This window comes from Sphaeramia orbicularis, chromosome 12 (assembly GCF_902148855.1).
Source record: "Sphaeramia orbicularis chromosome 12, fSphaOr1.1, whole genome shotgun sequence".
Classification (NCBI taxonomy): Eukaryota; Metazoa; Chordata; class Actinopteri; order Kurtiformes; family Apogonidae; genus Sphaeramia; species Sphaeramia orbicularis.
The window spans coordinates 8,210,970-8,238,718 of NC_043968.1; the positions used below are offsets into that span (position 1 = coordinate 8,210,970).

The window sequence follows — 27,749 nt, forward strand, 5'->3', positions numbered from 1 at the left end:
ACTTTACTTTACTTATTTTACTTTACTTTAGTTAAGTTGAGTTTACTTTACTTAACTTTAGTTAAGCTTACTTTACTTTACTTTACTTAACTTTAGTTAAGTTAAGTTTACTTTACTTTACTTTATTGTACTTTACTTTATTTTACTTTGCTTTACTTTACTTTACTTTACTTTCTTTTACTTTACTTTACTTTACTTTAGTTAAGTTAAGTTTACTTTACTTTGTTGTACTTTACTTTATTTTACTTTAGTTTACTTTAGTTTAGTTTAGTTTACTTTACTTTACTTTACTTTACTTTACTTTAGTTAAGTTAAGTTTACTTTACTTTACTTTCTTTTACTTTACTTTGCTTTAGTTAATTTAAGTTTACTTTACTTTACTTTATTTTACTTTACTTTAGTTAAGTTGAGTTTACTTTACTTAACTTTAGTTAAGCTTACTTTACTTTACTTTACTTAACTTTAGTTAAGTTAAGTTTACTTTACTTTACTTTATTGTACTTTACTTTATTTTACTTTGCTTTACTTTACTTTACTTTACTTTCTTTTACTTTACTTTACTTTAGTTAAGTTAAGTTTACTTTACTTTGTTGTACTTTACTTTATTTTACTTTACTTTAGTTTACTTTAGTTTAGTTTAGTTTAGTTTAGTTTACTTTACTTTACTTTACTTTAGTTAAGTTAAGTTTACTTTACTTTACTTTCTTTTACTTTACTTTGCTTTAGTTAATTTAAGTTTACTTTACTTTACTTTACTTTCTTTTACTTTCTACTTTAGTTAATTTAAGTTTACTTTACTTTACTTTAGTTAAGTTAAGTTTACTTTACTTTACTTTCTTTTACTTTCTACTTTAGTTAATTTAAGTTTACTTTACTTTACTTTACTTTAGTTAAGTTAAGTTAAGTTTACTTTACTTTACTTTACTTTACTTTAGTTAAGTTAAGTTAAGTTTACTTTACTTTACTTTACTTTCTTTTACTTTCTACTTTAGTTAATTTAAGTTTACTTTACTTTATTTTACTTTATTTCACTTTACTTCACTTTACTTGAATTAAGCAAAAAAAAAAAAAAAAATCTTGACTTAAGCAGAAAAGTCTGCCAGTGGAACAAGTGAAAATTATCTCGCTAAGATTTCTTGAAATCAGATTTTCCAGATCTATTATCTAAAAATCAGTTCTTATATCTCACTGAAAAGTTCCTCTTTAGGTGAGTCTGTCTTATTTTAAGTGTGATGAGATATTTGGACTAGAAATGAGAAAAACAAACTTGGGAAGATTTAGATTTTTGCAGTGAAATGGTCCCACCCTTCCACACCTGCTACGTCATCAATGCCGCTATAAACGGATGCAACAACTTTGTTTCCGACAGATTTCCCCATGTCGTCAGCAACTGGAACGGTCTCTGTTGATGGCTTTGGACATCTTTTTGTGTCTATCAACAGCTTTAGGTGATTACTTCTTATTTTAAGTGTGACGAGATATTTGGACTCGAAATGAGAAAAATACACTTGGTAAGATTTAGATTATTTGCAGTGTTCATAGGAGAATATTTCAACCCCTACCCCTTGCAACTCTGTTTTAAGGGGTAGTGCCAGGTGCAAAGGCCAAAGGGGGAGGACCAAGGGGTGAGTTGGGATTGGACCTAAGACTTTCCTTATAATATCGGCAAACTCAAACTAGCACAAATACTAGTTAAAAATCTAACTAAAACTAGTCAATGCATAATTTCCCCTGTACAGATTGATATAGTTCATCTCAATCAGACTCTTTGAAATAAAACTACTTTTGCTCTTATAATAAAAACTTCAACTAAACTAAAATCTAAAAGCAGATTCAATGGCTCATTAAGCCATAAAGACCCAAACATCCACTGGTGACCAACAGCATCTACTGGACTAAAATACCTGTTCATCCACTAATCCTATCAATACATGTAAAGAATTGGTGTAAAATGCAGTTTGTCATCTTTTTATGGTCATCATTTGGATGTTCGGAGGCTCTGTAGTTACCATGGAAACACTGTCATCTTCTACAACACTGATTCACCAGTAAAACCCATGGAGTTGGATCAATGACAGTGAATAAAATGATCAAAAATAAGTAAAAAACCTACAAACTAATAAACAATGACAGTGGATGGACACACTTTTATCTATTTAATATAATTGCTTAGTTTTTGTTTGTTTGTTTATTTGTTTGTGTTGGTTTTAATTTGATCTTGTAGTATTGTTATTACTGTTAATGTTGTTTTGTTTGACTGTTGAGTGTTCTTAAGAAGGAAATATAAGGGTGAATCACATTGTTTTTGTGCTTGGAAATGGATACTGTATGTCTGTTTGGAATGGAAGGACCCCAGGAAGAGTAGCTGATGTACTGCATCAGCTAATGGGGATCCTAATAAATAAATAAATAAATAAATAAATAAACACCGGGTTTACATTCAGGTATAGATATATTTGCTAAAAAAGTAACTTTTTCTTCAGTTTTCTCCGTTTTTATATGATAACATTGAATTCACTCTGAGTTTTCATGAATATCTAAATAAAATATAGGAAATTAAATATAGGAAAATACATGATTTCCAGTGAAAAATGCAAAATACAGAGGATAATGTTCCAAAAAAATGGTGATAAATCAGTTAAGAAAGGTTAAATAGAGAGAAAAATTCATTTGGGAACTGCCATAATAGTAGCACTGGGTCTGTAGGGTTTAAATACAACTACATTTCTTCACTTATCGATTATAACACAGATGTCAAACATGCGGCCCAAGAGCCAAATCTGGCTTGCAGGATGAATTTGTGAAATGTAAAAATTATACTGAAGATATTAACAATCAGTGGTGTCAAAATCATTTTAATTCAGGTTCCACATACAGTCCAATTAGATTTGAAGTGGGTCAGAACCAGTAAAATATGATCATGATAACCTATAAATAATGACAACCCCACATTTTCTCTGTGTTTTTTTGGTGTAAACAAGTTGAATTACATGAAAATGTTACATTACCAAACTATACTTTCACAAAAATGTGAGTCACCTGAACAAATAGACAAACGGAAATGTCTTAAGAAAAGTAAATACAATTTGACCAATATTCTGCCTGTTACTAAATGTTTTGTGTGATTGTAATGCACATGTGTAAATGATAAACTGATAAACTGAGGCAGAATTTTTTTTTTCTTAAGACAATTCAAGTTGTTCATGTTATTCAGATTTTTAAGGAAAATTTGTAGATGTAAACCTGATCACAATAGAATTTTACTTTTTTCATTATTATTAAAATCTTACCAAGTGTATTTTTCTCATTTCTAGTCCAAATATCTCATCACACTTAAAATAAGACCTAATCACCTAAACCACGAGTGTCAAACATGCGTCCCGGGGGTCAAATCCGGCCCACCAAGGATCCAATCTGGCCCGTAGGATGGATTTGTGAAATACAAAAATTACACTGAAGATATTAACAATCAAGAATGTCAAAATCATTTTAATTCAGATTCCACATACAGACCAATTAGATCTCAAGTGGGTCAGACCAGTATAATACAATCATATTAAACCTATAAATAATGAAAACCGCAAATTTTATCTTTGTTTTAGTGTAAAAAAGTAAAATTACATGAAAATGTTTATATTAAAAACTGTTATTTTATAAAAAAAAATGTGGAAAAACCTGAAATGTCTTAAGTAAATGCAATTTTACCAATATTCTGCCTGTTACTAAATGTTTTGTGTATTTGTAATTGTAATGTAAATTGTAATGTACATGTGTAAATGATAAACTGATAATCTGAGGCATAGTATTGTTAAAATTGGACTTGTTTTTCTTAAGATGTTTCCAGTTGTTCATGTTATTCAGATTTTTAAGGAAACGATGTAGATGTAAACATAATCGTAATGTAATTTTACCTTTTTCACTGGTATTATTTTGCTGGTCCAGCCCACTTGAGATCATATTGGGAAAAAAAGTCTTGAATTTAGCAAAAAAAATTATTGAATTAAGCAAAAAAAACCTTGAATTAAGCAAAACAAAACAAAAATCTTGGATTAAGCAAAAAAAAAAAAATTGAATCAAGCAAAAAAATATTGAACTAAGCAAAAAAAAAATGTAATCAAGCAAAAAAAGTCTTGAATTAAGCAAAACATCTAATAATAATTATATATTGTTAAAATCGGACTTGTTTTTCGTAAGACATTTCCAGTTGTTCATGTTATGCAGATTTTTGTAGACGTTAACATTATCAGAATTTAATTTCACTTTTTTCACTGTTATTATTTTGCTGGTCCAGCCCACTTGAGATCATATTGGAAAAAAAAGTCTTGAATTAAGCAAAACAATCTTGAATTAAGCAAAAAAAAAAATCTTCAAATTAAGCAAAAAAAAATTTGAATCAAGCAAAAAAGTCTTGAATTAAGCTAAAAAAAATCTTGAATCATGCAAAAAAAAAAAAAAATCCTGAATTAAGCAAAAAACATTTGAATCAAGCAAAAAAGTCTTGAATTAAGCACAAAAAAAATCTTGAATTAAGCAAAAAAAATAATCATGAATTAAGCAAAAAAAAATAAATCTTGAATTAAGCAAAAAAAAAAAAAAAAAAATCTTGAAATAAGCACAAAAAAAAATTAATCAAGCAAAAAAATCTTGAATTAAGCAAAAAAAAAAAATTTGAATCAAGCAAAAAAATCTTGAATTAAGCAAAAAATAAAAAATTAAAAAAAAATCATGGATTAAGCAAAAAAAAAAAAATCCTGAATCAAGCAAAAAAATCTTGAATTAAGCAAAAAAATTTTTTAAAAAAATCATGGATTAAGCAAAAAATAAATAAATCTTGAATTAAGCAAAAAAAATTGAATCAAGCAAAAAAATCTTGAATTAAGCAAAAAAAAAAAATTAAAAAATTATGGATTAAGCAAAAAATAAATAAATCTTGAATTAAGCAAAAAAACAAAAAAAATCTTGAATTAAGCAACAAAAATCTAATAATAATTACATGTTGTTAAAATTGGCCTTGTTTTTCTTAAGACGTTTCCAGTTGTTCATGTTATTCAGATTTTTGTAGATGCTAACATTATCAGAATGTAATTTGACTTTTTCCGCTGTTCTTATTTTACTGCTCTGGTCCACTTCAGATCAAATGGGGCTGAATGTAGAACTGAACTAAAATGAGTCTGACACCCCTACATTATAACACCGTGTTGGTTTGTGTCGCTCCCATACTTACTGTGAACAGATACAGATGAATACAAGAAGAAGGATGAGCAGCACAAGCCCTGTGACCACGCAGATAATGAGGATTTGTCTTTTGTCTCCTTTCAGCCAGTCCAGGTCCATGTATTCACACCTGGAGCCGATGTAACCACGCTGACACCTGAGACGAGACGGCGCAAAAACACAGCTTTCATTATTCATCATTTTCCTTTCATCTGTTGGTGCTTCTGCTTCCCAAGACACGTTATAATAAAACATTCACATCCTTCTTCAGTGCAGGAACATTTTCGCTGCCTTTCTCTTTTTGTTTGTTTTCATCTTCTTCTAATCTTCATCCCTTTACAGCAGGGGTGTCAAACATGCGGCCCGTGGGCCAAAAGTGGCCCACCAAATGTTCTAATGAGGCCCATGGGATGAATTTGAGACATGCAAAAATGACACTGAAGATATTAACAGGTGAACTCATTTTAGTTCAGGTTCTACATACAGAACAATTGTGATAAAAAGTTAAATAATAGCATAATAATCTATACGTAATGACTCCAAATTTTCCTTTTTTTTTTTTTTTTTTTAAATTCACTTTTTTGTTGACATTCTGCATGACGTTTGACAAAGATATTCATTTTAAATGTCATCAACAGTATATTAGTCTGAATGTCCCATTTTTTTTAAACAATGAAACAAACAAAAAGAACATTAACAAGTAGGGAGTGAATTGCAGTTATTGCATTTACTATATCTAATCTTCTATACAAAAATAAAAGTATCAAAGTCCGGTCTGCGTGGCATGATGTATTCCATCCATTTCTTCCAGCGCGTAACAAACAAGTCCTTCTTATAGTTCACCTCTGCAGTCAGTCTGTCCATCTTATATATGTCCACTGTAATGTCCATCCACATACACAGCGTTGGGCTTTCTGATGAAAGCCATTTTCTTGTGATGGCTTTTTTGGCTGCTATTAGCAGGATATTAAATAAATATTTGTCTCTCTTTGGCCATCCTTCTGGTATAAGTCCAAAAAATAAAGATTTACATTCAAAGGATAAGTGGCTCCCGATAATTTCTTGTATTTCCTTCTGTATTTCCTTCCAGTAATTTTCGATAACTGAACAATTCCAGGAGAGATGATAATGATTTGCATTTGTATTACCACATTTCTCCGGCAAATTGGGGAGTTATCTCTATAGTGGGACTTCTGATGCGGTGTAAGGAAATATCTAATCAAGCTTTTCCAGCCAAACTCTTTCCAACTCTGTGAACTCCAAATTTTCCTTTTGGTTTAATGTGGAAAAATGTTACATTATGCCTGTAAATAATGACGACTCCAAATGTTTTTCTTTGTTTTAGTGCAAAAAATACTGTTAAATTATGACAATATTTACATTAACAAACTATCCTTTAACAATTAAATGTGAATAACCTTAAAAATAGCAACAATCTGAGATGTCTAAAGAAAATGAAGTGCATTTTTAACGATATTCTGTCTGTTACTAAATGTTTTGTGCATTTGTAGATCTGATCCATATAAATAACAAGTGTTCAGAGAACACAAACCTCCGCCAAGCACCCTGAACGGTGTGCATGTGTGGATCGACTATTTCTGTTTAAATTAAACCGTTTCCAGGTTGTTCCATACAGCAGAAACAGTTGAAGCTTGGTACCAGTCATGTGTTTGTCAAATTATATATAATTCCAATAAATATTTGTTGAGTTCTAATTTTAAATGTGTGGTAAATGGGATTTTCAGTGTTAAATGTAAATGTCCACAGAGTCCACATTCCACAGTGGATGTGGACAATTTTGTGCCAGGTACAAGATATTGTTCTAAGCTACGGGTGGATCAAATTGGAGGCTAATCGGAGTCGTTTTGAATTTTTTATGAATTTTCGAAAATTGCTCAGTGATGACAGATAGGAAAATTGTAGATTTTGTGACCTTGAACTTTGGCCTACTTGGTCCAAAATGTAATGGGTTGGTCCCAGGGCCTAGGCCTATCTGTGGGGAAGATTTGGGAAAGATGGGTGGAAGAGTTTTCCCATAAAGTTGCTAACAAACAAACAAACAAACAAACACACAAAGCAAAGTGATCACAATACCTCCTGGCAGAGGTAATAACGGTGCAATATGTAATAATGTATAAATTTTTTCACGTCATTATCCAATCCAATCTAATCCAACTTTATTTGTAAAGCACTTTAAAACAACTGCAGTGGACCAAAGTGCTGTACAGAAGAATAAAGAAAACCAAAATAGAAGAATAAAATACAGAATAAATTTCCTGGAATAGTTTTCCTGTAAAGTTGCAAACAAACAAACAAACAAACAAAGCAAAGTGATCACAATACCTCCTGGCAGAGGTGCTAAATTGAGGCATAATATTGTTAAAATTGCACTCGTTTTTCTTCAGAAGTTTCTATTTCTTTCAGGTTATTCACATCTTTATAATATTTTCATAATTCAATGTTATTTTTTTGCACGAAAACAAAGAGGAAAATTTGGTGTTATTATTTATAGGTTATTATGTTATTATTTTACTGGTCCAGCCCACTGGAGATCAAATTGGGTTGAATGTGGAACCTGATCTAAAATGAGTTTGACAGCCCTGCTTTACGGTGTCGTCTCCTCTCCTTTAACCCGTAAAGATCCAAACAGCCACTGTTCAGCCACTATTATCTACTGATCTAAAGTGTTTAATATCTTCTTAACCACTAAACCTATTAATATGTTGAAATAATTGGTGTAAAATACAGTTCTTCATCTTTTCATGGTCATCAGATATGACCCATTTGGACGTTCAGATTCTCCGTAGTTACCATGGAAACACCGTCATCTTCTAATACATGGATTCACCAGTAAAACCCATAGAGTTGGATCAATGACAGTGGATGGACACACTGGGGTTATGTTCAGTTAGTGATATCTTCACTGAAAAAGTTGCTTTTCTTAAATTTTCTCTGTTTTTCATATAATATCCCTCAACCTTAAACTGAGCTCTTATGAACATCTACATGATCAGTAAAATTCAATACAGGAAAATACCTGATTTTCACTGAAAAAAAAAAACGAAAAAAAAAACTGAGGATAATATTATAATAAATGGTGATAAATCCCTTGAGAAAGGTTAAATATAGAGAACAATCTATTTTGGAACTGCCACAGAAGTAGCACTGGGTCTGTATAGGTTAAACAGCAGCAGATCTCTCTTTTTATCTCTTTATTTCACAAACAGTAAATGGTTTTCACTGCAGAAATGTCTCACCTGCACGACGGTGTGTTCTGGTCTTTAATGTAACGACAGTCTCCGTGGATGCAGTAGTACATCAGCTCCTCGGGGCATTTGGAAAAGTGGTCATCCCATTGTTCCTTATCTAAAGTGTCTGGCACAAGAAATTAATCAAATTATTTATTTATTAGGGACAGTGCATATTAATGAACAGCTAGAGTAATTGCAGCTGTAAATATGTCAGATTGTAGCAACGGTGCTAAGGTGACAAGAAAGACAACTGACAAGAGACAAAACATCATAAAAACACACAGAACAACACAGTGAGGACCATCTCCTGATGGTCACAGGTTTGGTTTTCCTTCATCCAGTGTTTAAGTTGTGATTTGAAGGAGGCATATGACTGGGAGTCTCTTATGTTGAGTGGTAAAATGTTCTAATATTCAGTTCCAGTGACTGAAAGTGTAGTTTGTCCAACAGTAGTGCACCTGTGTGGCCCCTCACAAGTCGCTTTTCCCTTGACCCTCAAGTTGCGCAAATATAACTTGTGCATAAAAATGTACCTAATGGAAAAATGACAATTTCACCAAAAGTCTCATTTTTCGATCAAGGCAAGGCAGATTTATTTGTCTAGCGTAGGGGTGTCAAACTCATTTTGCTTCAGGGGCCATATTTAGCCCAATTTGATCTCAAGCAGGCCAGACCAGTAAAATAATGACTTAATAACTGATAAATAATGACAAATCCAAGTTTTTGTTTTTGTTTTAGTACAAAAAAACTCCAAATAAATTATGAAAATATTTACATTTTACAAAAAAGATGTGAATAACCTGAAAAAACAGAAATTGCATTAGGAAAGTTAGTGCAATTTTAACAATATTATGCCTAGAGTTATTATTTATACAAGTGCATTACACACAATGTTACACAATCATTTGGTAACAGGCAGAATATTGTTCAAATTCTGGAGTTTTGAACTAAAATTTGAACAATTTCTACAATATTACATCTCTTATTATTAACACAACTCCAGATCACAGTGGATCCATAAATGCACCAAGCATTTAGTAACTGGCAGAATATTGTTAAAATTACACATTTCAGGTTGCTCATCTTTGTTTTTATTTATGTATTTATTTGCATTTTATTGTGAAAGAATAGTTTTGTAAATGTAAATATTTTCACAGTGTAATATTTTTTTTTTTTCACTTAAATTTTTTCCACATAATTTTTCACAAAGAAAATTTGTAGTTGTCATTATTTATGGGTTATTGTGTTGTTATTTTTACTGTAGATCACGTTGGTCTGTATGTGGAACCTGAACCAAAACGATTTGGACAACAGGGGTGTTCAGGTTCAGTTTAGCACTTTGATCTTGCGGGCTGAAATGGAACCTTTGGCGGGCCAGATTTGGCCCCCGGGCCGCATGTTTGACACCTGTGGTCTAGCACAATTCATACACAGGGCAATTCACAGCGCTTTACAAAAATGGCAAAGAGACAAATTAAAAACACACAATTACAATTAAAACATAATCAGTAAAACATAAATAATAATCAATTAAAACAAAGTACAAGAGAAGAGTGCAGATAGAACCCTTTCAGTTGTTCTATCCACAGTTGAACAGCTGTTTTCAGCCTGGACTAAAACACTGTCACACTAGAGGCCTGTCTGACGTCATCAGGAAGACTGTTCAGGAGTTTAGCTGCATAGAACTGAAACGCAGCTTCACCCTGAGTGTAAGTTTTTGCGCTGGCATGAGGTGGTTTTTCGGGTGTAGCACAAATGGTATATCACGCAAAACTGCAATGGAAAGACCTTTTTTTGCAACTAGAGTCAGGTGAATTAAAAAAACGCATGTTGACGGACGTTACAACAAGCGAAAAAGAAGAAGAAACATGTCGCGGTATGTGTGGACACACCAGGAAACCCAATCATTTTTTAATTTAGTAGGAGATAGTGGGGTAATATATAATAATAATGAATATGTCTGTAAATCAACACCATATTAACTTTCGTCGCCATGTTTATGGAATGACTTCTCATGTCATCTCGGGATAATAAATAAACAAATCATCCCATTTGCGAGTTAATGGAAAAAATGACATTACGCACTTCTGTTTTTTTGACATTGTGATGGCCGTCAGCCATTTTGCCTGTGTTTCTCCTTGTACTCCTCCATTTTAGCTCTGGTTGGCTCCTCCCTGCTCGTTGGACACACCTGACCAGACCCTGTATAAGTGTGCTGGAAACCAAGATGGCTCTCTCTCCCTCCCAGCATGGCCGTCTGATTTTTGGTTATGTTTGTTTGGTTCTTTTGGTTTCTTTGTTCTCACATGCATCCACACATCCTACACCTCACCACTGATTACTGATTTTTTCACCTGAGTAAGTTTGATTTGTGTATCTTGATTAAAATTACATCACCTTTAATTGTCACTGTGCGGACCTTCCCTTCTTTTGTTATGCTCTCATACGAGCTGGGCATAACAACATTTAGTAAATATAGGTAAAGTTTTGCGCAGGTATCCAATGGAAAAGCGACCACAGTCTCCTGGAGCTGTGGCCCCTCCCCCTGACAGAGCAGGATTTGATCAAATCTGTCAAGGGGGGAGGGGTATCCATGCATCCTAGCATTTTTGAAATTCACAAAATTATTAAAATTAAGAAATTTATATTTATCTAAAACAATACAACGGTGGAAACTAATGTTTTTTTTGTCAAATATTTTTAGGGCTTTTTAAAAAATGATTCCATGGGTTTGAGCGTTGTGCCAGCAGCAGGTGACCACACAGTTCTACAGTATTCAATGTGAGAGGAAATCATAAAGTGTAAAAACATCTTGTAGTAGTAGTTTATTCAGTCATGACAACACCAAATATTGTACACAGTATTGACATTTCATGCAAAGGAAAGAAAAAGAATCACAGAATCACAAAATCAAGAATCTTGTGTTGAATAATGTGTTGAATAATGACTGAAAAGGTATAGGCAGAAGCACACTGCTTATCAAGGCCTATCCTATATTACAACTTTTTAGGCTACCAACCTCCAAAGAAACAACAACAGATAATTAATCGCATTTATAAGCTTCAAAAATAGCTTTACAAACCATTTTCTTAAAAACCAAGAAAGAATTACATGTTTTTAAATTTATGTTGGCATCATTCCAAAATTTAACTCCAATAATGGACACACATCTCCTTTTCATACCTTTTTTAGCTTTTTGTACAGTAAATTTGCAAACACCTCTGAGATTATATGGAATGTCCTGAACTGAAAAGAACCCCTGTATTGGGTCAGGGAGCATTTTTGATTTAGCTCTGAACATAACTTGCATTATTTTATAATAAAAGAGCTCATAAAATTTCATCACATAAGAATTTAGAAAAAGTGGCTCCGTGTGAGCGTAATAATCAGCCTTATTGATAATACGCATAGCTCGTTTTTGCAGTTTTATTATTGAATTTATAGTGGTTTTGAAGGTGGATCCCCACAATTCCACACAGTAAGTTATATAGGGAACAATCAATGAGTAATAGATTAAATGCAAGGCCTTGGAGTTCAATACATTTCTAGATTTATACAGGATTGCAAGTGATTTTGAGATTTTCCCTTTAATGTATTCAATGTGTTGTTTCCATGTTAGCTTTTGATCAATGACAACTCCAAGGAATTTAGTCTCAGAAACTCTTTCAATATCAACATTACAAATTTTTAATTTAACATTACAATCACTTACATTTAGATTCCCAAAAACCATAAATTTTGTTTTCTTAATGTTTAAAGATAATTTATTGACATCAAACCAAGTCTTAAGATTTTCCAGCTCCATTTCTACACTACACAGAAGTTCCTTTAAATTCTTTCCAGAGCAAAATAAATTGGTATCATCAGCAAATATTACATATCTAAAAAAATCTGTTACATTGCAGATGTCATTGATATAAAGAATAAACAGTTTTGGACCAATCACTGATCCTTGTGGTACACCGCATGTAATCCTTCTCAGTGCTGACATCGTATCATTAATTTGTACACACCGGTGTCTATTACCTAAATAACTCTCCAGCCAGGAAAGAACAACCCCTCGTATTCCATACATCTCTAATTTCTTCAATAGCTGACTATGATTTATGGTGTCAAACGCCTTCTGTAGATCAATATACAGACCAATAGAACACTCACCATTTTCATTTGCATTTGCTATTTCTTCTACCATTTGCATTACTGCATTACTCCAAATCCAAATCCGAGGCCATGGTTCTCGACTGGAAAAAGGTGGTTTGCCCTCTCCGGGTCGGTGGGGAGTCTTTGCCCCAAGTGGAGGAGTTTAAGTATCTTGGGGTCTTGTTCACGAGTGAGGGAAGGATGGAGCGTGAGATTGACAGGCGGATCGGTGCAGCGTCTGCAGTGATGCAGTCGCTGTACCGGTCGGTTGTGGTATAGAAGGAGCTGAGCCGAGAGGCGAAGCTCTCAATTTACCGGTCAATCTATGTTCCTACCCTCACCTATGGTCATGAGCTTTGGGTCATGACCGAAAGGACAAGATCCCGGATACAAGCGGTCGAAATGAGTTTCCTCCGTCGGGTGGCTGGGCGCACCCTTAGGGATAGGGTGAGGAGCTCAGTCACCAGGGAGGAGCTCGGAGTAGAGCCGCTGCTCCTCCGCGTCGAGAGGGGCCAGCTGAGGTGGCTCGGGCATCTGTTTCGGATGCCTCCTGGACGCCTCCCTGGGGAGGTGTTCCGGGCATGTCCCACCGGGAGGAGACCTCGGGGAAGACCCAGGACACGTTGGAGAGACTATGTCTCTCGGCTGGCCTGGGAACGCCTCGGGGTCCCCCCGGAAGAGCTGGAGGAGGAGTCTGGGGAGAGGGAAGTCTGGGCATCCCTGCTTCGACTGTTACCCCCGCGACCCGGCCCCGGATAAGCGGAAGAGAATGGATGGATTTGCATTACTGCAAAAGCAGTAGTTCTGCTTTCTCTAAATCCATATTGATTTTCGCTTAGTAATTTATTTTTATGAATAAAGGAATTTAATTGTTTCGCGAACAATTTCTCTAAAATTTTAGAGAACTGCGGCAAAAGTGATATTGGTCTGTAATTTTCCATACAGTGTTTATCTCCATTTTTATGAATTGGGATCACCTTTGCTAACTTCATATTATTAGGAAAGATTCCTTTTTGGAAAGACAGATTACAAACATAGGTCAAGGGTCTGACAATATAATCAATAACATCTTTAATAATTACTGTGTCAATGGAATGTATGTCAAATGATCTCTTGTTTTTTAATTTTCTTACAATGTCAATAATATCAGTTTCATGTACCCCACTTAGGAACATAGAACTAGCATTAGTGTTAATCAAATTATTAAACTTATTTTTGTTGTCATCAGATACAGTGATCTGTTTTGCCAAGGAAGCTCCAACATCTACAAAGTAGTCATTGAACTCATCAACAATATTTTTTAAATCATCCACTTTATTATTAACTTTATTTATAAAAAAAATCTGGGAGTTCTGAATTATTACTTTTATTCTGAATAATACAATTGATTTCTTTCCAAGTTTTTTGTACATTATTTTTACTGTCCTCCAACATTTTACTATAGTATTCCTTTTTTTGAGTCCTCATAATGGTCGTTAGTTTGTTCTTATAGCGCTTATATTTTTCCTCACTATCACTAGTTCTCTGCTGTAAAAACTTTTTGTACAGTTGATTTTTTGTATTACATGCCTTTTGCAGACCTTTAGTAATCCATGGTTTAAATTCATATTGATCTTTCACCCTACACATTTTTATAGGACAATGCTTATTATATAATTTTAAAAATGCAGACAAAAATGCATCATATGCTAGGTCTGGATCATCAACATAAACCTCGTCCCAGTTACAATTCCAAAGATCCATTTTTAAGGCTTCAATTCTTTCTGGTGTTTTCAATCTCCTTAATTTGCAGGAACGTTTATTTTTATCAACCGAACATTTAGCAATTAAATTATGCACAACTACAAAAACAGGAAGGTGGTCACTGACGTCACTTATAAGCAAACCGCTTGTTACATGGTGATAAGTATTCGTAAAAATATTGTCTATAAGTGTTGCACTGTCTTTAGTTATTCTACTCGGGTTTTCAATTAGAGGCCAGAAACCTAAACTAAACATTGTGTTGCAAAATTCTGTTGTCATGCTATGCTCATTCCACTTCATTAAATCAATATTGAAATCTCCACAAATGAAAACTTGTTTCTTATCATGTACTTTACCTAAAATGTCAACCATGGAATTAACAAAGAAATCAATGCAGGAGCCAGGTGTCCTATATATGCAACTCACAATAATACTTTTCAGATTAGTGGAATGAATTTCAATTGTCAGACTCTCCATAATATCATCCACAACTGTACTGTCAACCACTCTACACTGAAACTCTTTCTGTACAAAGAAAGCCACTCCACCACCCCTTTTATTTTTGCGGTTTACACTAAAAAGATTGTATCCCTCTAATATGAAATTGGAGCCCTTTTCATTTGTCAACCAGGTTTCACTGATGGCAATGACTTGAAAACTATGTTTTAATGATTGCACATTTTCTTTGATTTGATCAAAATTTGCATAGAGGCTTCGACTATTAAAGTGTATAATTGAAAATCCATTCAGACTGAGTTCATTAAACTGATTTTCCGTGTAGTACTTGGACCCAGAGTTCCAATCTTTGTGAAAATTTACATCTGGATCAATGTCTTTCTCAAAGCTAAATGATTTATGTTCAGATGACTTCAAAAAACTTAAGTATGACTCTTCATATATTCTATTAAAACAAGGATCAGCTAAATAGTTTTCATTCTCATAGAAATTGTCATACTCCTGTTCTAAAGAAAAAGATATATTTTTATCCGTCATATCCTAACTAAAAAAAAAAAAAAAAGAATTTTCAAAAAAACTACAAAACAAGTCACAAGATTGTAAGATGTGCATGTGTAATACAACTGTTCTCTTATTTTCATAAAGCACAGGATATAACTCAAAGTAAAAAGCAACAAATTCTATTTCCATACTGCAAACTTGGCACAAACTCATTATCTTGCTTCTTTGTTCTAATAAACCAAACATTTTCCAGTCCTCACTGAGTGTGCCGTTTGCTAACCAAGCTGTATCCATTATCACTTGTATTGTTCCAGGTCTCTCAGATCCCTCACTGCAATCACCTTTGCCTGCTCTGGTGGTCCATTTAACTTGATAAATGTTTTCCCATTCCTTGTCCATGTTGCTTGAATTTTATTTTGTTTTCTGAGTATGTGACTATGCCTAGCTATTTCAGCGTTTTTCTTTGTCAAATGTTCATTTATGTAAACCCCTGTGCCCTTTAGTTTTTTTGCCTGTCACAGTAAATTAATCTTAAACTTTCTGTCATACCTGCAGCCAGACGATAGTCTGGTTTTGTCTGTCTTTTATGTTTTGTGTGTCACTTCCTGGTTTATTTTGTTAAGTTTTCCCTCATGTGTCTTGTCTGTCGTCTTTACTTCCTGTTCCCCGTTCATCCTGACCTCTGTCCTGATTACCTGTCTCCGCCCTGATTTGCTCCACCTGTGTCTAGTTGTCTTCCCTCCCTTTTGTGTATTTAAACCCTGTCTTTTCCTTTTGTCAATCGCCAGTTTGTAACTCTCGCAGTTCTTACCAGCGTTTTGACCTCGTCTGTTCGTTTGTCTGCCTGTTTTGACCCGTTTTTGGATTCCTCGGTTTTTTGCCTTCTGCCTGTGTATGACCTGTTTCCGTCCCTGACCTCCCTTTGCTTTTCCCTAGTCGGGAAAAATACCCCAAAGGCCGCTCGGGGAGACGGGCTGTCGCCCTCGATCCGGAGGACGAATCTAAGGAGGAAATCCCCAACCTTTATCCTCAAGATTCTGTCACTGATATTATTATTATTATTACACCTGTGTGTAATTAATAAATCTTTTGAACCTTATTTTTTGTGTCCAAGTTCTGCATTTGGATTCAGTGCCTGTACTAACGTTGTCACACTTTCTGTTGGTAAGCTGAACAACAATAGTTGGTTTGGCATTTTTATCCTTGCGTGGGAGGCTGTGGCAAGCTGAGATGTTCACACTCTCCAGATCAATGTTCTTACTGCTCAAAAAGTTAACAACTTGTGTCTCTAGTGTGAGCAGTTCTTCAGGTGGTGCATCCTCACCTTGCTGGTCACTGGCTGCAGCCCTGGCATAGCTGCGATGTCTAGTATCCAGCCCAGTGATGATCAGATCGTTTCCCCTGGAGTACTGCTCCAAGTCATCAATCCTTTCTTCAAGCAGGTGGATCTTCTGGTCTTTAAGTTTGATTGTGGCCTTCAGCTCACGGACTTCTTCCACTAGGCCTATCAGACTGGCTTGCTGCTTAACCACTTTGCTGATCTCCTCAGACATGAAATTGAGTGTTTTTTTTAATCTCTTCCAGCTCTTCTGACAACTTTTTAGTTGTTGTCGCCATGTTTTCAACCTTTTTTTACAAAGACATGCTTCAGGAAGCTTGAAGTTGTGTTGTTGGTCACCATGTGCTCTCAGGCCCCTTTAAAAATCCACAGTCAAAAGACACCAAACTAATCAAATGTCCATAAAAAGTAAACCAAAAAAACACTTTTTTTTTTCTTAGAAGCATATAGGGTCAAAATAGGTCTGACTTGTTTAAAGTTTTACACATTAAAACACAGGTGTCAAACATGCAGCTTGGGGGCCAAATCCAGCCCGCCAAAGGGTCCAATCCGGCCCGCAGGATGAATTACACTGAAGATATTAACAATCAATGGTGTAAACATCATTTTAATTCAGTTCCACATACAGATCAGTTAGATCTCAATTGGGTCAGATCAGTAAAATAGTATTATAATCACCTATAAATAATGAAAACTGCAGATTTTATCTTGGTTTTAGTGAAAAAAAGGAAAATTACATGAAAATGTTTACATTAATAAACTACCCTTTTACAAAAAATGTGAATAACCTGAACTAATATGCACAACCTGAAATGTCTTAAGAGAAGTAAATGCAATTTTTACCAATTTTCTAAATGTTTGGTGTATTTGTAATTGTAATGTCAGTTGTAATGCACATGTGTAAATGATAAACTGATAAACTGAGGAAGAATATTGTTAAAATTGCTCTTGTTTTTCTTAAGACATTTCAGGATGTTCATGTTATTCAGATTTTTAAGGAAGCATTGTAGACGTAAACATTATCATAATGTAATTTTACTTTTTTCATTGTTCTTATTTTACTGGTCTGGCCCACTTGAGATCAAATTGGGGTGAATGTGGAACTGAACTAAAATGAGTTTGACACCCCTGCATTAAAATTTACTGTCGCTTTACGTGTTTCTTAAATGTTAATGTTGGGTCTAAGGTTAACCCAAGATACTTAAACTCTTTGACCAAATCAAGTTCCACCTCTTCAAGAAAGATGTTGGACTGATTAAGTTCATTTAGCTTTTTGGTGAACACCATGCAGACTGTTTTCTTTGTATTAAACTGTAAACAGGATTCCTTGACCCAGTTCTGCACATGGCTCATATAGTTGCTGTCAAAGATTTTTGAGGCTTCCTGCGGATTTTTGGCATGTCTGAAAATAACAGCATCATCTGCGTACATTTGAATATTAACATTTAGACACACTTCAGAAAGGTCATTTATTAAAAAAAATAAAAAATGAAAGAAATTGTTTTAATAAATTACTAAATCACGTTGTTAAATTCTAAACTGACATGTGTACAGAGTGTGGGAGGTGATGATGAGACGAGATAGTAACGCAGGGCTCTCAAACTCAGGTTCCACATTCAGCCTGATTTGATCTCCAGTGGGCCAGACCAGTCAAATAATCACAGAATAACCTATAAATAATCACAATTACAAATTTTTGTCTTTGTTTTAGTGCAAAAAACCCAATTACATTGTGAAATTACTTACTTTTATAAACTATCCAAACAAAAAAGATGTGAATAACCTGAAAAAAACTGAAATTTCTCAAGAAAAATAAGTGTAATTTTAACAATATTCTGCCTCAACTTCTCATTTCTACATGTGCATTATGGATCAGATCTACAAAGACACTAAACACTGAGGAACAGACAGAAAATTGTTGAAATTGTGCTTAATTTTCTTTAGACATTTCAGGTTGTTCATATTTGTTCAGGTTATTCACATTTTATTGTTACAGGATAGTTTGTAAATGTAAATATTTCCATAATTTTAATGTTATTTTTTGCACTAAAACAAAGACAAACATTTGAAGTCTGTATTATTTATAGGCATAATGTAATATTATTTTTTTCAAATCAAACCGAGAAGAAAATATGAAGTCATCATTTTTGTCGGTTCTTCTGCTGTTATTATTTGACTGTAGATCATATTGGTCTGTATGTGGAACCTGAACTAAAATGAGTTCCACAGCCTTGACTGTGGAATTTTTGCACTTTGTAAATTCATCCCACGGGCCGGATTGGAACCTTTGGGGGGGCCGCATTTGGCCCCCGGGACGCATGTTTGACAGCCCTGATTTGGACACACTTCAGAAAGGTCATTTATAAAAAAACATACTAAATAAACAGTTTTTAAATATTACTAAAACACGTTGTTAAATTCTAAATTGGCATGTGTACAGAGTGTGGGAGCTGATGATGAAAACAGATAGTAACACATGTGAGAGTATTGAGTTGAAGTGAGTCACGTTCTGTCATCGTTATTCCCCGACACACTCTCACCTTCTGCTGTGGCCTCATGTATAAATAGACAAACTGAAATACGACCCGCAGAGGAAGACCAGTGAGTGAATCATGGCTCAGAAAAGCCCAGTGTCATCAAGATCTCGTTAACTATTACAATTCAACGCTAAATTAAATGCATCAAAGTTCAGATAAAGTTACAAATCCCATTGTTTGTCCTCTCTGTCCATCTGTTAGTATACTCTTCTACGTCGTTCTCCTATAAACACACACATATTCAACAGCTGCTTGTAGGTCATGGGGCTAAAAGTCTGACCACATGGTTGTTCCACAGGGCTGCCGCTATCTTTATTACCTATTCACATGAGATTATCTTTGAAAATGAGCTTGTAAAACAATACTGCTGTTCAGGTAACATCAATGACAGCGCTTCAGTTGTTCACGGAAACTTGAGCTCAAGCTTACTGCTACAACCTCAGTGTTGAAAAGAGAAATATACGGTTACACAAGATAGAAAAAAACACTATTGATCAGTTTAAAAAAGCATTTTAAGGTCCATTATGAGATCTGCTGCTCGAGTCCTCACTAAGACCAAGAGAGTGGACCACATCAGCCCGGTTCTGAGGTCTCTACACTGGCTCCCTGTCTCTCAGAGAATAGACTTCAAAATTCTCTTACTAGCGTATAAAGCACAGAATGGTTTAGGCCCAAAATACATTAGAGACCTTCTAGTCCAGTATGAACCATCCAGACCACTCAGGTCATCTGGTTCAGGTCTGCTCTGTGTTCCCAAAGTCAGAACTAAACATGGAGAATCAGCGTTCAGTTTCTATGCTCCATATATCTGGAACAAACTACCAGAAAATATCAGGTCTGCTGAGAGTCTGAGTTCTTTGAAGTCCAGGTTAAAGACTCACCTGTTCACTGCTGCTGCTGACTAAAAGGCTTTTGACTTTTTAAATTTTTTTATTCTCTTTGAAACTCTGCACTGCAACTTTTACTTTAATATGTGTGTGTTTTTATTTTATTTTATTTTATTTTATTTTATTCTATTTTATTTTATTTTATTTTATTTTATTTTATTTTGTTTTATTTTATTTTATTTATTTATTTATTTTTTATTTTATTTTATGTGTTGTTTTCTTACTTGCTGTTTTTAATCACCTTTTATATGTTTCTTTTATAATGTTTTAAATGTGTTTCTTTTTGTTTCTTTTATTTCAATGTCCTGTGTGAAGCACCTTGAATTGCCTTGTTGCTGAAATGTGCTATACAAATAAACTTGCCTTGCCTTGCCTGTAAGTGGTGAAGTTGAACTCAATGGCCATCCTTCACTAAGACTGTTATATTTTTTTGGTTAAATCCAATTTTTTGTGTGCTCATTCTTGTTTAACCCTGACCATATTTTCAGGGGAAAAATGCCTAAACAGACAAACCCAAAGTAAATGAAGAATTCCTTCACAATAATAAGGTTCATATGGATGTTCTTGGTGTCTGTGGACATTTACAGACCTCACAGAATCTATTCCCATTGTCTAAAATATTGTATCTATTACTCTGCCTGAGTAAACTGGAACAAACTAAAAGGGAAATTAGAATTTTTTATCCTCGCCTGTTTTTTTTCGGCTTGATTGACGATGATTTGCATAAATTAATTGTTTGTGTTGGAGATTTTTAATAGCGTATATTTCACCCCACAAAGATTAAAAATCATGTTTGAACATTAAAGTTTGCACTAAAATACACTTTTGATGTACTTTTATTAACATTAGGGTCTAAACTTTGAGCAAAAGTTGAAAAAAACATCCATTGTCCTGATTTATTATATTTTTATAGTAGATGAACATTAATATAATTTTTTAGGCCCGCCGGCGGGCTGATAGGGCTAAAGGGGTTATGCCACTTCTATCAGTTTTGAGTATGAACTGAATGTGACCCTGAAGTGACCCGCATATGTAAAAGAGGTCCTGACGTAACATGTGACCACGCAGGCAAACCCTGTGTTTACAGAAATAAATACATTAAATGTGTTTTTCCTGCCGCTCTTCCTCCTGGCACACAGAATTGTGACATTTGTTGCATTTCAATGACGTCAGATCTGCACTGTTTCTTTTAAAGGTGCAGTATGCAGGAATTATGTTCTAAGTAATTATAAAATGGCCTTGACTGTCACCAGACATTAAGGAATTATGTTCCGTGGGGGGGCTCGGGGGTCAGCTGGTTTCTTATAATACTATGGGGGGGGGGGGGGGGGGGGGGTCTGTGCCGCTTGTACTTTGCAGAAGTTAAAGGTAAACTTAAGGCTCATTTCCCTTTTCTCTATCACCTGAATGTTCTCAAACTGTCATTTGAGTGAACAGGATGTTTGTCCTGTTCTATTCTATATTATACTTGTTCTATTCTATATTATACTTGTTCTATTCTATATTTTACTTGTTCTATTCTATATTTTACTTGTTCTATTCTATATTATACTTGTTCTATTCTATATTATACTTGTTCTATTCTATATTATACTTGTTCTATTCTATATTATACTTGTTCTATTCTATATTATACCTGTTCTATTCTATATTATACCTGTTCTATTCTATATTATACTTGTTCTATTCTATATTTTACTTGTTCTATTCTATATTTTACTTGTTCTATTCTATATTATACCTGTTCTATTCTATATTATACCTGTTCTATTCTATATTATACTTGTTCTATTCTATATTATACTTGTTCTATTCTATATGATACTTGTTCTATTCTATATGATACTTGTTCTATTCTATATTTTACTTGTTCTATTCTATATTATACTTGTTCTATTCTATATTATACTTGTTCTATTCTATATTATACTTGTTCTATTCTATATTTTACTTGTTCTATTCTATATTATACTTGTTCTATTCTATATTATACTTGTTCTATTCTATATTTTACTTGTTCTATTCTATATTTTACTTGTTCTATTCTATATTATACCTGTTCTATTCTATATTATACCTGTTCTATTCTATATTATACCTGTTCTATTCTATATTATACTTGTTCTATTCTATATTATACTTGTTCTATTCTATATTATACTTGTTCTATTCTATATTATACTTGTTCTATTCTATATTATACCTGTTCTATTCTATATATACTTGTTCTATTCTATATTACTTGTTCTATTCTATTATTATACTTGTTCTATTCTATATTTACTTGTTCTATTCTATATATACTGGTTCTATTCTATATTTTACTTGTTCTATTCTATATTATACTTGTCTATTCTATTATACTTGTTCTATTCTATATTATACTTGTTCTATTCTATATTTTACTTGTTCTATCTATATTATACTTGTTCTATTCTATATTTTACTTGTTCTATTCTATATTTTACCTTGTTCTATTCTATATTATACTTGTTCTATTCTATATTTTACTTGTTCTATTCTATATAACTTGTTCTATTCTATTTTACTTGTTCTATTCTATATATACTTGTTCTATTCTATATTATACCTGTTCTATTCTATATTATACTTGTTCTATTCTATATTATACTTGTTCTATTCTATATTTTACTTGTTCTATTCTATATTTTACTTGTTCTATTCTATATTATACCTGTTCTATTCTATATTATACCTGTTCTATTCTATATTATACTTGTTCTATTCTATATTATACTTGTTCTATTCTATATTATACTGATGTAGAATCAGTCTGGTGATGATTTTTTTGTATGAAATGTATGGCGTGGTGGCAAGGATTAGTGGAAACGCTGTTAGTAGACGCTCTTGCTGGATCTGTCAACCCCCAGTCTGGGGGGGGGGGGGGGGATACCACACTCTACAGCAGGGGTGTCAAACTCATTTTAGTTCAGTTCCACATTCAGCCCAGTTTGATCTCCAGTGGGCCGGACCAGTAAAACAATAACAGTGAAAAAGTAAAATTATATTATGATCAGGTTCACATCTCCAAAGTTTCCTTTAAAATCTGAATAACATGAACAACTTGAATTGTCTTAAGAAAAACAAGTGCAATTTTACCAATATACTGCCTCTATTTATCAGTTTATCATTTACACATGTGCGTTACAATCGCACAAAAGATTTAGTAACAGGCAGAATATTGGTCAAATTGCATTTACTTTTCTTAAGACATTTCCGTTTGTTCATATTTGTTCAGGTTATTCACGCTTTTTGTACAAGTATAGTTTGGTAATGTAAACATTTTCATGTAATTTTACTTTTTTATACCAAAGAAGCAAAGAAAGAATTTGGGGTTGTCATTATTTATAAGTTATTATGATAATATTTTACTGGTTCTGACTCACTAGAAATCTAATTGGACTGTATGTGTTTGTATGCGAAACCTGAATTAAAATGATTTTGACACCATTGATCGTTAATATCTTCAGTGTAATTTTTGCATTTCACAAATCCATCCCGCGGGCCGGATTTTACCCTTTGGCGGACCGGATTTGGCCCCCGGGCCGCATGTTTGACACCTGTGCTCTACAGGATTTGGAATGTGATTGCAGTACCAGTTTTGGACACAATCCTACATACGGCACCTTTAAGCTTCAAGTTTTTATCTGTTTTATCTGTTTTTGTTTTTCTCATGCCTATACTTTTTATTGCTACTCTGCTGTAATGCGTTTAATATTTTATGTAAAGCACTTTGAATGGTCTTGTACATGAAATGTGCGATAGAAATAAACCTGCCTTACCTTGCCTCACCTAAAGGTCAGATAAATGTGACCTGGCCGTTCAGACTGAAGTCACATTGCAAAATATCAGATACGTATTGGATTTAGGACCACATATGAAAGTGGCCTGGGTCGGGTTTAACCCTTTCATGCATAGTGGTCACTCCAGTGGACAGTTCTTCTCCAGCTGTTCTCTTGTATATTCATGGGTTTTGTTGTTTTAGTTCCATATCAGCCAACACAGTGGACACTCATGCATCATCCTATACACTGACATTCAGACCACTTCTGTAACTTTGCTGTTCTTGATAAATCTGAACTGCAATAACATGTTTGAGTGGAAATCAATTTCTAATTGTTATGACACTGTAATTAACCATTTTCTGAAACAAAAAATTGTTGTTTTTTTTTTTGGTTTTTTTTTTGCATATCCTCCTGAGACCCAGCAATGCAATGTGTCCTCTATAGGGGACAAAAGTTTGACAGTTTAACTAAAATGCTGTCCATTGCAAAGGACATTCCATTAAAATAAATAAAGAGTTATTTTAAAAATGTATCTGAAAAACCTTGCATTATGCAGTTTCCAATCAAGACAATTTTTTAGTGTAAAAAAGTTGAAAGAAATTGTCAATTTCCTTGGTCTCAGAGGATATTATCTCCATGAAATGAATAATAACTAGTATCTGAGTAGGATAAAATGTGAGAAAACATCAGATAAGTGGCATTAAAAATGTTTTTTATTTCATAGTTTTCACACAGTATATCACTTTCTGATGATGTTTTGTTTTTGTTGATTGTTTTTTTCATGCCTAAAGAGGAATAAAAACACTCAAGAAAAAAAATATTGACTAAGGTTCTCATAATTCATGCATGAAAGGGTTAAAAAAAAATCAGATTTGTACTGTTCAAACTGTCTTTAACAGATCAGATACAGGTCACATATGGGCAAAAAAATCAGATTTGGGCCACATTTACCTGCAGTCTGAACATAGCTTAATGGTACCTGCAAAAATGCACAGGTCCCTCATTAGAGTCAGTGATTGTTTTATCTGTGCGCTTGAAATTAAGATGAATATGAGCTCTGGATCAGTAGTAGGTGATTGTAGTCAGCGGTGGAGAATCCCAGCTTCATAGAGTAAAAGTCCTGCCATGTATTGGTCCTACCTGTTCATTTAATAATAATAATAATAATAATAATAATAATAATAATAATAATTTATTTGTAAAGCGCTTTCAATCAAAGTGCTGTACAGATATAAAATCACTCACAATAAAACATAAAAACTAAAAACATTAACACAGTAAAAACTTGGTCTTGAGCTTTGCTTTAAAAACATCCACAGAGCATGCCTGCCTTACGTCCAGTGGAAGACTGTTCCAAAGTGTTGGCGCATTTAACACAGGTGATTCCACTCCTTATCCCATCTACCTGGATGAGGAGTTGTGTTCATCAAAATGGGTTCAGCGAATGGTTGGAACAAATACATGGCAGGACTTTTACTTTATGGAGCTGGGATTCTCCACCACTGACTACAATGCACTTTTGTACCACCCCCTATGAAACTAAAAAAGAAAAAAAAAAAATCTGTGTGAATAGTGACTAAGATGATGAAAACACAACAGTTCTCATTTCTAGTGCCTCCTAAATCCACCTAAATTTAAAGATATTTGACTTTATTGTAATAAAAACATGTTACACAAATGAGACACCCAGATACAAAGCTTCGACAGTCTCTGACATCCGTCCACACTTGGCATGATTCTAGAAGTAGCTCATCCTGGCTTGCGATCAGCACTTTAATCACTCCTGCTCTTTCCTGACAACTCGGAACATGACTCCTTCTTCCTCCTGCGGCTTGAACTGTTGCACTGTCTTCGCTCGCTCTTTCTAATCCTGTTAAGTGCGTCTTTTTATTTGGCCGTTTCTACATCAACCATAACAATAAAAACTTCAAAGTGTCCGTTTATGACAGCGCTAAAGCAGCCGCCCCTCCCCTCCCCTATCTACCTGTACAATTGCCTCCGTTGCCATGACGATGACACTGGGACACAGTTCGATTGGCAGACTCGTCTGTGGCATTCCATTCGGCCAGGGAGTATTTGCATAAGGCCAGACCTGCAGCCAGAAACACAAACAAAGCTGATTACACTGAGGTACACAACAAACAAACACACACACACACACACACACATATAAGTGTATGCACATCAATGCACATTTAACCCTTTCATGCATGAATTATGAGAAACTTAATCAAGATTTTTTTTCAGCTGAGTGTTTTTATTCCTCTTTAAGCACGAAAAAAAAAACAATGTGATTGAATGTTTTTTTTCTTTTTCAAATCAACCTGTTTTTCATGGAGTTACAAAAATGTCCACTCAGCTACACCATGAATTTTATTCTTGAAGCAAAGAAACATGTATATAAAACCCAATATCATAAATTGATATGAAAACAGTGAAATGAAACCATGTTTAATGCAGCTAATCTGATGTTTTCTCACATTTTAACATATTCTAATACTAGTTATTACTCACTTCATGGAGATAATATGCAAAAAATAAATATTAACAATTGATTTCCACTCAAGAACCAACCAAGAACAGCAAAGTTACAATAATGGTATGAATTGCGGTTTATGAGATGATGCGTAAGTGTCCACTGTGTTGGTTTGATATGGAACTAAAACAATAAAACCCATGAATATACAAGAGTAAAGCTGTAGAGGAACTGTCCACTGTAGTGACCACTGTGCATGAAAGGGTTAAATAACAATCTACGACCACATTCCTGCTCTTAACAGGACACCCTGACAGGAAAAACATGAGGATTATTAGCTAAGAGCTGCTGAGTCATGATACCAACCTGCCTTATAGGGCTGGAAGAGGAGAGGGAGAGCGAGAGGTGATTCTGGGTAACGCCCACTTCTGTTTTCTCTTCCTCTGACTTAAACACTAAACATGTTTCCAGAGCGGTGTGATCACATAGTTTTTACCACTGACTATGAAAATATAAAGTCATGCACCTCATCTTTCCATCTTACTCCACGTCGTTGTGTTTCACGCCAGCGGAAGGAAACCTGTTTTGATAACGATTCGTAATTACATGGAATATATAGCAGGTGAATGGACGTTTCATACAATCATTAACTAACCAACACCAAAGTCTACAAATATAACACAAAGCCCATTACATTAAACCCAATCGTGAGAGAACATGGATGTGTAAAAACTGCAGCGACAAGCAGCGGTGAATACATATAATCATGATTTAACCTCCTCAGAGCCAGCTATGGGTTTTCTGTTCACATTTATGGACAAGAGTTTCACAACTTTATACAAAAAAAAGAAAACAAAGAAAACAAAACTTTCCACCACAAAGGACATTCCATAAAAATGTGAAAAACTGCATCTGAAAAAACGGTTGCATCATGATGTTTCCAATATGGCTTTCCAATATAAAGCTTGTACTTTGCTGACATTTCCTGGGTCTTAAGAGGTTTTAATATGGGTTGACGTATGTTTGCTGAAAAGGCAAACATAAAAAACAAAACAAAAAAAAAAGCTGATAAATCAACATTTGCTTGTTTTCTACCAAACTGTACAGAGGCCACAGACTGAACAGGTGTGAGCCTTACCTGTTAATATTCCCATATACAGTCTGTACACCTGGGCCATCTCCTCACTGGACAAAAGTGGTCATCTGATACGTGAACAGGAATGAGAGTCACGTTGGAACAATACTTTCCTCAGATCCCACTGATAAAATCCACATGTCCATAGTGTAGATCCGAGTCGTCCTGCAGTCCCTCACTTACAGGTTTACCCTCCTGGAGTCTATTTCCACAGCGTATCTCCAGGTCAGGGGAGCTTATGGACGGAGCGAATGTGAAAGCACT

The 27,749-nt window shown here is 34.2% G+C and overlaps 1 protein-coding gene across 1 annotated transcript; it reads right to left on the bottom strand.

The window, feature by feature from the left end:
* Window positions 1–5,220: 5,220 nt before the first annotated feature.
* btc (betacellulin, epidermal growth factor family member) lies at window positions 5,221–27,749 on the bottom strand. Its single transcript, XM_030149981.1, has 4 exons — window positions 27,489–27,749; window positions 25,859–25,966; window positions 8,472–8,589; window positions 5,221–5,371 (listed from the first exon to the last, which is right to left on the bottom strand). Exons 1-4 carry the CDS (start codon window positions 27,526–27,528, stop codon window positions 5,221–5,223), a joined length of 417 nt encoding a protein of 138 aa, XP_030005841.1. The 5' UTR covers window positions 27,529–27,749.

Bases quoted from the DNA above. Each gene is read 5' to 3' on its own strand.
- btc (XM_030149981.1), bottom strand. From the start codon at position 27,528: ATGGCCCAGGTGTACAGACTGTATATGGGAATATTAACAG. The intron at 8,590-25,858 runs GTAGATAGGGGA...TTCTTGTGCCAG, and splicing joins CAACGGAGGCAATTGTACAG to ACACTTTAGATAAGGAACAA. The intron at 5,372-8,471 runs GTGAGACATTTC...GTCTCGTCTCAG, and splicing joins CAGAACACACCGTCGTGCAG to GTGTCAGCGTGGTTACATCG.